Source organism: Sciurus vulgaris (assembly GCF_902686455.1).
Source record: "Sciurus vulgaris genome assembly, chromosome: 1".
NCBI lineage: Eukaryota > Metazoa > Chordata > Mammalia > Rodentia > Sciuridae > Sciurus > Sciurus vulgaris.
Genome location: NC_136461.1, coordinates 182683552 through 182699809, shown reverse-complemented (window position 1 = coordinate 182699809; position 16258 = coordinate 182683552). Strand labels below are relative to the sequence as shown.

The following is a 16258-nucleotide window of genomic DNA, read 5'->3' as shown; positions in this document are numbered from 1 at the left end:
GATATGTCCTATATCTGTTAATAAAGAGTGGCCCATTGAAGGATCACAAACTATTGCAAGATCTAAGTTATTTGTCCCAGAAGAACCAATTTTCTCCCCCTTTAGGATAATATTGCCCTATTGAGAATGCATACACAAAGCATGAGATATAATTTACCTGACATTTCAGTTTTGAGTCTATAAAAGGCTTTTAAGGGCATATCTTTGAGAATCTCTTTCAGAACATATACTGCCAATTATCCACTGGTCATCTTATAATAAGTATCACTGAGGTAACAAGAGATAATTTTATAGATTAGTTAGCAATAGCAATAACACTCCATGTGAGATTGTTCTGTGCCACATACTATACAATGGCTTAGCAGACAATATATGGTTTAATTTTATAAAGCATCTTATGAGTTAGAAGTTTTTATAATCTTTATCTTCTAGAAAAGGAAATTGAGGCACAAAAATTTATGCCTGAAAAACAACAGTTAAGGATATTCCTTTTTCGAAAAACTGATATCTAATGGAATACATTGAAGAAGGGTTATGTTTACTAGAAGGAAAAAGCCTGTCTTGAAATTCAAGAGTCAGATATTGAATATATGACAGAGAACATAAGAATAATAAGATAGAAACAGAGAAGAAATGGTTACTACAGACAATCTAGCATCCATTGATGTGTTTTCTTTACTAATATCACAAAATGACATATAGGAGCAAGGGAAGGTTGTCATGAGAATATTGTCCATCATAAAATTTGAAGTAAGACACAGATTAGTATCCAAGATCAAAGCAACACCATTCTTTTAATCACCTCTTTCTTGGTCTTTAAAGATGGATAATATTTATGCCATAGCATTATGATTAAATGAGATAATATGCACTTGATATTCAACATGATGCCTGTGGTCACTTACCATGCTCATCATTACCACCATCATCATTATTATCAAATAAACTTCTGTTGGTAGATTATGATCAACAGGTAGAAGTTACATTGGGATAGCTTTTTGCTCAACATAAAGATTTTCTAAAAGTAGAGTTGTTGCTAAATGAAAAAAGTACTATGGAAAACAAGACCAGATGGCCTACTCCTGGAGCCCAGATTATGAAATCCAAACACGAGGTTCCAATGAAAGTATGAGGGCTACTCAGAGAAAGAACTGACTCAGTTTCAGAAAAAATATTATAGGAGGTGTTTATCACATCATAGGTGAAGATTTAAAAATACTAAGTCATGTCAAAAGGATGTAGGCATCAATATGAAAAGGTTCTGAAGACCAAGATGGGACATTCTTAGTAACAATACAAATAACAATGGATTAGAACACAGCAAATAGGTTGAAATCCATGAGCTCACAATGATACTAAAAAGAAGACAAGTAAAAATGCCTTTGTCACTGTTGGAGGATACTTGGAATCAACTCATTAAGAAAATACTATGAGGAGAGAATCAAGCCTTTCCCTGCATTTCCTATATGAACTGTCCTTCAAGTTCACTGAATAGTTGCTTAGGTAAACTTCTTTTGATGAGATGTATCCTAGATGACAATTAAGTGAGTGGTAGAATTAATATGCCACCACTCTAAACCTCAGTGATTTAGTGAATCTATGCAATGACTGTTAAAGATAGCTAACACCATAAAAGAAGAAATGATTATATGCTAACAGTAGTGAAAAACTATTGCCTAAAAACTGAGTCTGAGTCTGATCAAGTCTCTAGTTCTGAAACCTGTGTGTAAGAAATACAGAGGAGACAGGAACTTTAAATGCCAGGAATGTAATTGCTAAATTCCAAACTGTTGTAAAATCTATAGGATAAATTTCCCAACTTCTTTTATAAATTTCTATGAAAAAGAAATGAATCAGCTGGGCATGGTGGCACACACCTATAATCCCAGCAATTTGGGAGACTAAGACAGGGGGACCACAAGCTTGAGGGCAAGTCTCACAAATTAGTGAGACTCTGTGTGTTGTCTTTATTATAAAATGATCTCCATTTGGGAAAGAGGTTGGCCTATCTGTTATCTGAGGTCACTATTAATTTGATATTCCTAGTGTCCATGAAGATAAAATAAATAGTCAATAATAGGGAATTAACTTAGAGAGTAAAGTCTGAACAACATAATCACTTTTAAAGCTTTATTTTTCCATGTTATACTATGAATAAGTGAAAATTATTTAAGAAATAACTAAAAATAGAAGAGATCATGTAATATTTCATTTAGAAAAATAAACTGAATATATATCAACCTTGAAATGTCATCATATTTCCAGTGAATGAGCTGACCAGGATGCGTGCACCAAAAGAGTCCTTGGCCCAACCTGGGTAATCTTCACCAACTACTTTGATGTTTCTACTCAGTATCCCAACATCAGCTGCTAATGAATAGCTCTGACCTGTTTCAGGGACTTGGTATCTTTCAGCTGCAACAGAAGGACAGTCAAGTGCTGATTATATCTGCCTTTAGTGGTTTCTTTACAGTTCATAGGCTAACTTTCTAATATGCCAAAAGTCAACATACATGTATGAATTGATTGAATTTATATTCTTAAACATAAATAAATGGCAGACTATAATTAAGACACTATTTTATTAATAAACTGAAGAACAACCAAAATTTTTTTCCTGCATACACCAAAAATATTATTTTAATCAGCAATTTTACAGTTATTGCTTAATAAGACTTGAAAATAGTGTGCAGTCACTTCATATCATACATTAAAACACTTTTGTGCAATGAATTACTTATTATAATTTAATACAAAAGAAAATGAATTAAAGAAGTAAAAAAAAAAAAAAAAAAAAAAAAAACTTACCTAAGGCTCTGAAGAGAATTAGGAACATATAGATATTTCCCCTGACACCTGTACCTTGATTTGCTCCATGTTTCCTGAGGCATGTTGTGTATCAACCACAATTTTTTATAAATATGAGGTAGAATATTAAACCCAATCTTCACATTTATGTCTTAGTAATTGGAAAAACAACCTAAATTACACTTTCTATTTCTAGAAATGTTATTCAAAACTTTAAGATTAACGGGTTCCTTTCAAGCAGAAGGAAATGTCTGATATTTTAAACGAAAGAATCTATAATATAAAACTTCAAAACCCAATTGCTTTATGGTTAATTAGACCAATTGTTTTATAATTAACTGTAACTTCATAATTAAGCATTCTTCAACAAAACCTTTTACTTTTATGTAAATAAAAATATGTGATACAGAATGATAGATATACATGCCTCTATCAAAATAGCTCTTAAAAAAGTTTTTCAAAGTTTCTTTTTCATTCTAGTCAAAAGTCACCCAGTCTATCCTGGTGCCTCACCACTGGAGTTGCCATGGGAAACAAAAACTACAGAGAACTTCCCTAACTGTACTTCCCTGTCTGCTTTTGCTGCCTGAGATTGAAATGAAAGGAGCCTGTAAAATGGAAAGGTTGGGATGCTGGGAATGCCCTGCTTCTACAAGAGAAAAAAGTCATCAGATGATATTTAGTTATTTTTTCTCTTCTTGAGAATTACAGCTTTTGACATTTATTATAGCTTGTCTGAAGGCAATTAAAGCAGAAAAATGTGTCCATTGAACAAATTAAGACAACCTTTGTTTTGGACCAAGTTTTTAAAAATCCCATTGTGTATAATAATCTCCTAGAAGCTTGCTTAGAATAGAAAGTGTCACGGCCTTGCCACATAGACTGTGACAAGGTGGGTCCTTGCGGACCCACATAGACTGTGACAAGGTGGGTCCTTTGCTCAATCCATGAATGAATGAGTGCATATAACAGGGACTATTGGTAGCCAACACATGAATAGTATCATCCCTTGGGTACCAAAGCCAATCTGGGTGAAATGCTCTGCTAAAATGTTTGTGATAAGTTTTATCAAAGCATTATAATTATAGAGTAGAGCACTAAAATGTGAACATTTCCAGACATTTTAATTATATATCTATTTGGTTCAAGAGCAACACTTACCCAGGTGAGTGTAGGAAAGGCTATCATTGAGGATGAGAATTTTGTTTCCATGCAGGATTTTAACAATGCGTCTAGTTTCTGTCTGGTAGAGATCGTAGCTTGTGGTTGTTATCACAATCTCTTCTCCCTCCTTAGAAAAATTTGTGTGCCAAGTGTGCCAAATTCAAGAACAATTTTAAAAACACATTTAAATTTCTTAGTAAGACTATTAAATAATTCCAATTTAAATGATATATGAATAGCCATCAGTATTATCAGAAAGAACTAACTATATATTTAGGTCTCTAAAAATAAACGTTACATTTGGTATTAAGAATTTTAAATTGAGCCAGGTGTAATGGTGGACATCTATAATTCCAGCTACTGGGGAGGCTGAGGCAGGAGGATCACAAGCTTGAGTCCAGTCTGGGCAATTTAGAGAGGCTAAATCTCAAAATAAAAAAAGGGCTGGGTTCAATCTTTAGCATCGCCAAATAAATAAATAAATAAATGAAAGAAAAAAGAATTCTAAATTGAGATTTTGCCATTTACATTCTACCAAAATCTCTCACATAACATGATCATTTATTGAGTATCACTGGGCTTCTGATTTGTTTTCTTTCCAAATGCTTACCATGTGAAATCACAAATTGGAAGTGAAGCGATAACCAAGAAAAAAAAAACATTAAAAATAATTCCATTGTCTCTTTTGCAAGAATTCGTAATGAAAAAAATCTTTTAAACAAAAACCTTGATATTTTTCTTTTATAACATATCTGTATCTATATATTATATTCTTTACATATTCTGAAGTATTTTTGAGACCATGATTTTTAAATGCCTGCTATCAGGTCATTCCTTGCAAACTCATCATAAATTATATATTTCTCATTGAGTTAATCACAAAAAAAAAATGCCCATGAGAACAGAGAAGAGATATTTTAGAATGAACTACATAATATTTTTTCTACCTGCCAATCCACAGCTTCCTTCAGAGATAGGACTTTGGAACCTGCCTCTGCAGTTTCTGACAGTTTAGTTTTATATATTGAATGTGGAAGTCCATGAAGATCCAGCTCACCAAACACCCCTGAAGGAGAAAAACATTCCTATTTATTCACCACACAGAACTGAGTTAGGTGCTAGTATAAAATGAAACTTCTCGTTAATAATATTTTAGTGTATTTTAATAAGCAATTGAACATTTGAAAATGAATGAAATGAATTGTGGTTATCTGCTCAGGACTGTGCAAGAAAATCCACTTTGACCTACTTCCAGCAATCTCATCCACAGAAATTAAATCTAATACCCAAGGATAAGGATACTTACCACAACATTTGGAAATATTGGAAAATTGGAATTAAGTATACATCAATGGGGATGAAATAAATTGTAATATGTCAATATTAGTAATATTCTATAAAAAGGAAGAGTTCTATCCATAAACATAACTATGGAAATGTGTCTATGTTAGCAGAAAAAGAGAACTACATAATAATATGTTTAGTTTGGCCATGTTTTAATAAAATGAACATTATTACCACCATAAACCAGCATATATAATATATAGATGAAGATAAAAATAACTTAGAAAGACGCATAAAAACTGTTCACTAATGCAAGTTTCCTTAAGATGGATAGAATTGGAATGATACATTCTTGTTCAATTTTTATGTTAAAAATATTGTTTTTTGAATATATTAATTTAGTTATATATATATAACTAAAGTTATATATATAGTTTTATATATATTATATATATATATATCTATATATATAAAATTTGCCTCAGGACATTTGCCAGTGGAGACCTGACCAATTCAATCTTGACTATTTTCTAACCCCCTTATTTAGAAGTTTTCCAGTGGAACAACTGTAATACCTGTTTTTATGTGACATCTATATGTGATGTAGTAGTATTAATAAAAGCAGTTATTAGTTGTAAGCAATTCAACTCTTCTAGGCTCTAACAGGAATACTCATAGTACACCAATGTAATTGGGAAAGCTCAGCTCAGCTGCAGTCATGACTGGGTAATTGATAGCACAGTCAGCTGAACCACAGATTATTAATACTACAAACAGAATAATACGTAGGAAAGTGGTCTTTTAAGGGAATGCACTAGATTATGAAAAGTATTATCGCTTATATAAAAGAAAGATTATAAAGAAGACCAGATCAGAGAAATAATATTCATATGTAGAAATCTGTTAAATTTAGTTTTGTAATTTTGGAACATTATTTAATTTAATATTTCTACTACTTTTATGACCCTTTATTATAAATAAATCTCCATAAAAGCTTCTGATACCATACTATCATGAACTGAGTAGTGCTATTTTAAAGTAGACTCTCAAAACTGACATGACATGTTTAGTATCTGAAGACACATACCTAAGACTTTTGCCCCTTGATTTGGTCCTTCTGGAAGAGCCCATTCTGGGGTAGAATGATTTCCTCGAAGAACAATCTGTAATTCTCCCTTAAAAGGGTTATCTTCCCAGCCACCGATTAATCTCCCTCCCTGTGGTGGAGCAAAAAAATTGTTAATAGTGTAAAAATTGAGCAGAAACAGGCTCTCATCCATAAAAAAAGATCACTGGCAGCATCCCCTAGTAAAAAGTAAAGCATTTTGTTACAAAGTATTGTAATGGAAGTGACTTTAACCCATTTCCTTTGGGATAGTCAGGTTAAAGGATTTTTCCAAGGTCAAATTCAATATCTACTTACTGTCAGAATTGGACCTAAAACTACTGGAGTTTGAACAAACCACACTATAGTTGGATGTAATATGCCATATACAAAACATATTCCTCAGATTTACATCTAAGCTATGTGATTCATGAACTAGCATTATTAATAATACCTATTATCAAATGCTTGCAGATTCTATGTCAGGCATACTCTGTAAGGCTTCACATATTTTAATTACATAGTTTAACCTCTAATGAATTGGTACTTTTAGTCTTGCTTCATATGTGAGAAAAATGAATGCAGGAGGTCAAATAACTGACCCAAGTTTACCTAAAAAAGTCTACCCCAAATATTATGCCCTTTAAAGCATCAAAGAATAGCTTTGCATCACTGTGACCACTCTAGAGAAAAGTTTATCTGGGGCTCAGAGTTTCAGAGATCTGAGTTCACAGATGGCCAAGTTCATTGCTCTGGGCCCAAGGTGAGGCAGCACACCAAGGCCAAAGGACAGGGGAGAGGAAAGCAATTCACCTCATGGTGACCAGGAAACAGAGAGAGGAAGGGACTACAGGGAAGATGTACCCTTCCAGGGCACGCTCCCAGTGACCCACCTCCTCCAGTCACATTCCACTGCCTATAGTTACTACCTAGCCCATTCAAATTAGGGCAAACTAATTAGGTTACAGCTCTTAAACGCCAATCATTTCACCTCTGAACATTCCTGCTTAACACGGGCTCTTTAGGAGACATCTCATACCTAAACCATAATAGCTATAAAGCACTTTTTTTTTTTAATGGTGATTAATAGTTTTTTGGTTAGACCATTCTTTTTTATGAACAATAATAAATGATGTCAGAACATTTAAACTGTAATGTTGCTAAATGTTCAAGACCATATGAGGTTTATGAAGGAATGGCGTGATGGTTCCAAACAATTAAGACATCTTTATTAGTCTGCTCTTGCCTTCATAATTCCACCTATTTCATTTGTTTTAAGAAATATTGTTTCTTTTCCTCTTTAAAAAAAATGGCTTAAATTCTTTTGTTTCCAGAACTCCTAGGGATCCATTGTTTTTTGAAGCAAGTTTATAGTTTAGCTTTACCTAATAACAGTACAAATATTTTAAGTAGAACACTGGGCAAGTCTTAGATTACGTAGAGGGAAATGAGAGGGAGGAAGGGGCAGGGGTATGGAAGATGGTGGAATGAGACAGACATCATTACCCTATGTACATGTATGATTACACGAATGGTATGAATCTACATCATGTACAACCATAGAAATGAAAAATTGTACCCCATTTGTGTACAATGAATGAAAATGGAGTCTGTAAAAAATTTTTTAAAAGGTACATAAAACACACACACGAAAAAAATTTTTTTGATAATTACTCTTTACAGGATGTTAAGTCCACAATTTAAAGGAGAGCAGAAATATATTGACTTATGTGAAGCTTGCATTTCATGGACTAGAGCAGCTGTTTGTTATTTACACCCCTTGAATATATAGTCTTATTATTATTTCAGTAAGTCTACATCTCAGAATTTGATTAAGAAGAATATAAATTATGAGACCTTATTTTTACCTGCACTGATATGTAGGTAGCATTCAAAACAACTCTTCTGTATGAAGGCCCTGCAGGTCCCATATTGGATTTATCTTCCAGTTCCAAAACTCCCCAAATAATGAGCCTTTCCATTGGTGGTATATCTGTGTCAGCTACAATCCATGTTCCTATAAAATAATAGTTTAAGAAATATAATCTAATCCATAGACTGTATCTGATGATAAAACAGACGGGTTTCAGTAAATCTTGGTTTTGAAGTTTATGATCAACATTTCCACAAAATGACTAATTCCTGTTTTTCCAGAAAATGTGTTATTGAGAGTTTTTCACTTTTGCCTTTGTTTTTTGTTTTTGAGATAGGGTCTCACTATGTTGCTCAGGCTGGTCCCAAACTCCTGGACTCAGGTGATCCTCCTTTATCAACTACTCTGGAGTAGTTGGGACTATAGGCATAGATCACCACACTTGGCTTATGTTATAGACAATAGTTTGGTTCAAATCCACCTAAAACTCAGGAGATTACATTTCGTATCTGGGACATATGAATGGAATTCATCCCTTCACATCTGCTCTTACCCCCAGGCACACTGCATAAAGATAGAAACCTAAATATTGAGGCATCTGTCCTGTTATAGCATGAAAGTTACACAAAGAGAAGAATTTATCTATTTATATTTGTGTATTTACCTTCAGGAATAACCACATTTGCTCCCGGATAGGGTATGGTATAATTATTTTCTTGAGATGATTGCCAAAAAGAATCATTTGACCATAAACTGTAAAAGAAGAGAATTATTTCCAAGAATTACTATCTTTATATATTTAACGACCATCTCCTTAGGGTACAGCACTATATCAGGTATTTTGAAGATGACAGAAAGTGAGTTAGTTTAGAATTTTTCTAAATAGATAAGCTAATATGGACAATTAATAAAATACTCAGTACACACAAAATATTTATATATTTTCCATTGAAGATAATTTTCTTTTTATCCAGTTTGAATGACTTTTTCTCCCACTAAATCCATGTTGTGATATACTCTCATTTTGTCTGTAATATAAAATTTAAATTTCCCTATAAGATTTCATATGGCAAATTGCATACACCTGTAATTCCAGTGGCTTGGGAGGGTGAAGACTGGAGGATTGCAAGTTCAAAGCCAGAGTCAAAACTTAGCAAGGCCCTGTCTCAAAATAAAAAATAAAAATGGCTGCAGATGTAGCTCAGTGTTTAAGTGCCCCTGGATTCAATCCCTGGTGCTAAAAAAAAAAAAAAAAAAAAAAAAAAAAAAAAAAAATTTTTTTTCGTATGGCAGAAAACTAAAAAGAAATGCATACTTTGTCCATTTAAAGACTCTTGATCCATGACTTATGGTACAGTTTCATGGGGAAAGTAGTGGAGGATAGACAGCCTTATGATTTTAATCCCTATGACTTCTGGAAAGTACCTCTTAATGCAAATTGTTGTTAAGGACATAATTATAAAGTTGACATTTTCCTGTTGGAAAATATTCGCAATTATGCAGAAATTGTTCTACTGATCCAGTAAAAAATTTAAAAATGTCGTGATGCTAATTCTGAAATTCTACAAAAGTATCAATATGCAGTTTGGTTAAAATGAATGCTTTTATATAGAGTTGCATTGCTAAATTCCATTACTAAGAAATTGGTTGAGGGCTGGGGAGATAGCTCAGATGGTAGAGTGCTTGCCTTGCAAGCACAAGGTCCTGAGTTCAATCCCCAGTACTGCAAAAAGAAAACAAGAAATTGGTTGATAATTATCTCCTCATAAAAATCATCTTAGGGGATTTTAAAAAGAGGTTTAGCATTCAGAGTTATTTAGACTCTCAGTAATACATTTTTTTCCCTGAAACAATTTCAGTGAAGGTTTTTTTAAGGGGTTGCTCCTATATAAGTAATCTGAGTGGCATCGCACGTATTCAGTGATTTGCTTTTTCTGTGTTTTCTCAAGATTAATAATAACCCTCTCTTTCTATTCCCACCAACACTGTCACTATCACCATGCATGTCACACAGTCTTATTTCCTATTGTTATGGTCCCACTGTCATGATCACTAGGACCAAATCCCTCTTCAACTAGGGATTGTGTTGTGTAGCTAGAGCTTAATATTCTAATCCCAAGGTACCAGTTCTGGATTAAACTTCAGTTTGTTTTGGTGATAGCTATCTGAATAATGACATTAATCAATTCATTACAGCTATTTCCAGTGAGGAAATCTCATGCCATGAAGAGAAGAGACTATACTATGACATATGCATGCAGCCTATCATTATATATCTGTATTCTATTCGGGTCCAAACCAATTTGAATCTGTTAGGCTAGTCATAATATGTATTAATCAAAAAAGTATTAATTATGTAATGATTATATCTACCTTCCTTAGACTGTATAAGGGCATTATGGTCAATAACCTTGATGACCCATGTCTCTTACAGAGCTCTCTAGGGTCTTTTTAACACCTTCCTGCTTTCTCCATTGTCCACATAATACACACTCCACAGAGAAGCAAAAGGAGTCTTTTTAAAGTGTAATTTGGAGTATGTTACTTCTCAGTTTTATATTGTTATACGTCTCCTTTATTTCTACCTACTGATCCAAATGGCCTGACTGACATTTACAACACTATTTCCAGACTACTCTCCCTTGCTCAGATTCAGCCGTGAAAAATTTCTCTCAGATCTTTGATGCCACTCTCTTTCTCACATCAGGGACTCTGTCCAAGCTGATCCCTTGGCCTCAAACATTCATCTCCTACCTTTTCACAGTGAGCTCTCCCTTATACTTTGGACGGCAGCTTTGGGTTTCTATCACCCAAAGGCAGCCCCAGCCCAATGTCCATTTTCTTCACAATACTGATCATAGCTCACACTTATGTCCTTTATTTTCTGTTTACTTGTTTGCTTGTTTTGTGGTCTCTTTGTTTAGAATGCTAGTGTAATGAAGTCAGGGATCACATCCCCAGTGCTTGGCACATAATGGGTACTTAGTAAGTAGTATTTTAGTGTTTGAGTGAATACCTAAGCAAATTAATCATTATTCTTTTGTACAATAAACCATTGCAGTATCCACACATTTTGAAATGAAATTTACCTAATAAATATCATTGAGTTGAACTTGATGCACTACAGTGGGTTCTTAAATGCCCATTGGTTTTTCAATCATCACCATCATCATTTTTATCATTATTAGTTGTTCATGAGGGATGCAAATATACATCAAATAAAGACCATGCCTTTAAAGGCCTTTAAAGTTCAATATTGAAATGAAAGGTAACATCATGTATAGTGTTTTAATCAGGTTTTTTATTTTATTTTATTTTATTTTTTATTTTTTTGTCACTTTGATCCAAACACCTGACAAGCACAACCCAGAGGAGGAGAAATTTATTTCAGGCTCATGATTTCAAGTTCTCAGTCGATGGTTGGCTGACTCCTTAACTTGGGGCCCAAGGTAAGGCAGAGAACATCATGGATAAGGGTCCATCAGAGGAGAACTGCTCAGCTCATGGTGGGGTTAGGAAGAAGATAATGAAGGATGGAGGGGGAAGGGACCACAGGGAAGATAAATTCTTCTAGGGTATGCCCCCAGTGACCCACCTCTTCTAGCCACACCCTACCTGCCTACAGTTGCTACCTAGTCCATTCAAACTAGGATGGACCAATTAGGCTATAGCTCTCATAATCAAATCATTTCACCTCTGAATATTCCTGAATTAACTGGGGTTTTGGGGAACCCCTCACATTCAAACCATAATGTATGTTAATTAGTAATACAAGGTAGTAAATAATGTTTCATTCGAGAAATAAAAGGTAAAAAGCCATATGAGTTACAGAGACAGAAACAAAAATTATTTTATTCCAAATAATTAAAACTGAGATAAAATATTTGAAATAAAATTAAATAAGTTGTCTTATGAGATTTGAACATGATAATTATTGTAAGAGAGCATCACCCATAAAGAAAACACTGGATTAATGAAGAGATTTAGTTTTCAGTGCTGGACTGCATGTGCCAAGTATAAGTTCTATGATCTCAAGTATTTTATTTAAGGTCACTAGGCTTCAGCTTTTTTACCTATATAAAAAGGAAGCTGGGCCAGTTTAATAATCCAAATCTAACATTCTGCAACTGTGAGATTGCCAATAAGTTTTACAGGTATTGTTTTGAGATTATTTAATTTTCTCATGGGTGTGGTTATAAGGCCAAACTAAGCAATAAGTGTGGATGTACTCTGAATTATAAAGCACTGCACAGAAGAAAAGCATTATTATTTCAATCAGGGATAACATATGAAAAAGATTACATCAAGAGGTAGTAAGAGTTATTTACTACAAAAGGTCTACATACTCATAAGTGGCTGGTCGTTTCCTGGGAGTTGGGGTTCTTGAGGGGGGATGTACAGGAAAGCAGTCCTGGAGAATACAACAGTAGGCTTGGAAATTAATTGTAACATCTTTCACATCAGGATCCAGGGTCCCGGAAATGGGCTGACTCAGATGAAGGTCACTTCTTCCTGACACTGAAAGTAAAGTAAAAATGGTTTAAATTAGCATGTTCCTTTCAAAGTACTTGAAAGGAAACAAAATCATAGCATTTTTGGAAATACTCTTTAAAGACAAATTTGGTATAATTTATTTATTTATTTTTAAACAAATGGGGTACAACTTGTTTCTCTGGTTGTACATGAAGTAGAGGCATACCATTTGTGTATTCATACATTTACATAGGGTAATGGTGTTTGATTCATTCTGTTATTTTTTCCTCCCCCCTCCCCTCCCACCCCTCCCACCTCTCTTTTTTGGTATAATTTAAATGTATGGAATAGGTATAGAGAAATCCTAACAGAATGTATATCTTATCAAAAAGTACAAAGCTGAAATATCCTGAAAAATGATTTAGAATTAATTTAAATTTATTAATAAACCTCTTATGTTATAAAATTATTAAATAATAAAAATGGAAACAAAATATATGCCAGAGTCCTTTGTACTCATTTCCTGTAAGCATGTTGGTGTTATCTCCAAAAATAAAATGCAAGTTCTTAAACTCAAAGCCTTCTCCAGCATAAATTAAGTCTCTAGTTCTTTCGTTCAACAGATATTTATCAAGTCCTGCTAATACAGAGTACTGTATAGCACTTTTATCTTTAAGCAACTTTCTCATCCTTTAGACAAAGAATTAGATAAAATAATCACTTCTGCATAATGAATACATACCCAAGTAGTATAGAGTACTAGTATTTGCTTCAAGATGCCAGTCTCCATTCTTACTAGTATTCCAGTTCAGTGGATTTGAAGAACCATTCCTCATATCAATAACATTAAACATATCAGGATTCTGAGTGAAGTTATGTGATATAATTACATAGTCTTCTTCCTATGAAAGTGTGTAGAAAATGCCTCATTTTAGATGATAGTACTCTGTATAATATACACTAATTTTAATGACATAATTAGCCTCTATTATGTTATGACAAAAGTTTTAGTTTCAGTTTATCTTTTATTTTGCAGTTTTGTTTATTAACATTTATACACCTTTGGCTATAATGCTAGCTCTGTCACTAAGGCAATAAAAAGATCTACCTCTATCTTTTGTCTCTCTCTCTCTACGCACACACACTTAAGTAAGTATATATGTATGTTATGGTTTGTATATTTGGTGTCTCCCCAAAAGCTCCCATGTTAAGGGAATGTTCAGAAGTGAAATGATTAGAGCTGTTAACTTAGCCTGTCACAGTTTGAAAGGAATAACTGAGTGGTAACAATGGAATGTGGCTGGGAAAGGTGGGTCACTGGGAGTATTCCCTGGCAAGGTTTGTCTTCCCTGTGGCCTCTTTCTCTCTCTCTGCTTTCTGGATGTCATGAACTGAGCAGCTTTCCTCCACCACTGCCCTGCCACAGTGATGTTCTGCCCCACATTGGGCCTGGAGCAACGGACTTGGTGACCATCACCTGAACCTCAGAAACCATGAGCCAAAATAAACTTTTCCTCCTCTAAGTGATCCTTGTTGGGGATTCTGGTCACAGTGATGCAAAGCTAACACAAAATATGTATGTATGTATTTAGAGAATATTTCATTTCTATAATGTTTGAAAACCTTCAAAAACTACTAGATAGGGTTTTCAGGCTGCACAAATACGTTGTACAAGTAGAAGAACATGTGTGGAAGGAAAACCAATTTAGAGGTGGACAGTGGAGAATGATATCAGGACAAAACATACAGGGCTTCTACTTCACCTCTGAAGTTTTATTTCTTTTCAAAAATAGAAAGGAAATATTCATAGAATGTCAAGATCAAATAGAGGGGCTGTGGTTGTGGCTCTGGTGGAGAGCTTGCCTAGCATGTGTGAGGCACTGGGTTTGATTCTCAGCACCACATATAAATAAATGAATAAAATAAAGGTCCATCAACAGCTAAAAATATATATATTAAAAATAATTTTTAAAAAGATCAAATAGAGGGGCTGGGGAGATAGCTCAGTTGGTAGAGTGCTTGCCTTGTAAGCACAAGGCCCTGGGTTCGATCCCCAGCACCCAAAAAAAAAAATTTTTAAACAAAAAAGATCAAATAGAACTAGGTGGTGAGCATGTAAGTATTGTTTCTTTAAAAATAATTTTCTGTTGTTTGATTAATTCATGATACAAACAAAAATCCCTCAGTTGGAACCCGAGGCATCACAAACACACAGTAAATGTAATCTGTTAGCATGGTAATAATAACAAGCACAGCATCATGGGAACATGGCAGAAAGACTGCTTACTTCCTCTTCTCAAGTAAGGCTTTTTTGGCTTCCTTCTTAGATTTATATTGGGTCAGGAGGGTGGGTAGGACTTTAATAATTTGGTTTGTGAGGCAAGGGCATTCTGGACCTGACAATGGTTGTAGGGACGAGTACACAGGCTTCATTTGAGTGATATGTAGTTACAATGATCAGAGGATTCATTTTATAGTCTTTGTTTACCTTAAATCCATAGAATGTTGATGTGTATGATATGTTGGTTACATGATCCACACCTTTAAAATACCAGTTGATGTGATTTGCATTTGGAATCAGAGCCATCCATCCAGACGTGTGAGTCAGTCGCTTCTTCTGAAAGGGAACAATGCTTGTTCCTGAGGAAGAAAGAATGTAAAACAAGCAAATGATAGTGGTCGCTACCTTTATGAAATTTCTCCTTTTAAGAACAAGTGAAAATACAAAATATTGGTTTAGTTTATGGAAGTCTCTTCTTACTTGGTATTTTGAAACAAAATCAAGACTTTATTCCTTAGGAAAGATACAATTAAACCACGATGACAATTACTAATACTGGGACAAAACTACTTAAAAGTATTAATATAATTCTTTAAATCTCATTGACCTAGACATAATTTCATTTCTATTAACAGCTTAATTCTTCAGAACCCAGGATTTACAGTATGTGCAAATATACACTGAGTATTTGTCTCCTATGTATGTTGAATTCATTAAAACTTGTATAACAAAGACTAATTTTTAGTAACAAATACTTCTATTTGGCTTCAATGAGGTTTTGATTTAGAGATCTTAAGGAATAATGATAAAAGTATCACTTTTAAAAGTCTTATCATTTAACAGTGAGTATGACATCTACATTTTGTGACTGACAAAACTGGAACTTGAACTACTATACTATACTTTATAAAGTGAAGGTCTTTCATTAACTGCTCCAACTGCTTCCTTTTTTCCCTCTCTTCCTTTCCCCCTCTCTTTCTGCTTTTCATTGGATTTTATGTAAAATTAACAACTTTTACCTTAACAATATAGGAGGAAGAACGTTACAAAATAAACTGTAATTCATTTTCTTTTAAGAATACAGAAAAAAATCCATAATCAAGAGAAAACGAAATTGTTAGGCTTATGAATTGGTATTAGTTTTACAAGGGTCTTAAGCAGAGGCACTAAAATTTGCAATATTCAAATCCCTGAAAAAAATAAGAACTAAAATAGTTAGGATAAATGTTCAGTAAATATCTACTCCTCTACCTGCAAAGTAGACTTCCTG

The 16258-nt window shown here is 33.9% G+C and overlaps 1 protein-coding gene across 1 annotated transcript in view; it reads right to left on the bottom strand.

Moving 5' to 3' along the window:
* The window catches only part of PKHD1L1 (PKHD1 like 1), a 144597-nt gene that overhangs the window by 36608 nt on the left and 91731 nt on the right, over positions 1-16258 (bottom strand). The window contains exons 51-59 of the mRNA XM_079130920.1: positions 15196-15347; positions 13450-13609; positions 12581-12752; positions 8899-8987; positions 8230-8378; positions 6344-6473; positions 4920-5038; positions 3970-4099; positions 2242-2415 (exon numbers count right to left, since the gene is read on the bottom strand). Of these exons, the coding sequence (XP_078987046.1) occupies positions 2242-2415; positions 3970-4099; positions 4920-5038; positions 6344-6473; positions 8230-8378; positions 8899-8987; positions 12581-12752; positions 13450-13609; positions 15196-15347 (1275 nt within the window). The remainder of the gene's footprint in view (positions 1-2241; positions 2416-3969; positions 4100-4919; positions 5039-6343; positions 6474-8229; positions 8379-8898; positions 8988-12580; positions 12753-13449; positions 13610-15195; positions 15348-16258) is intronic.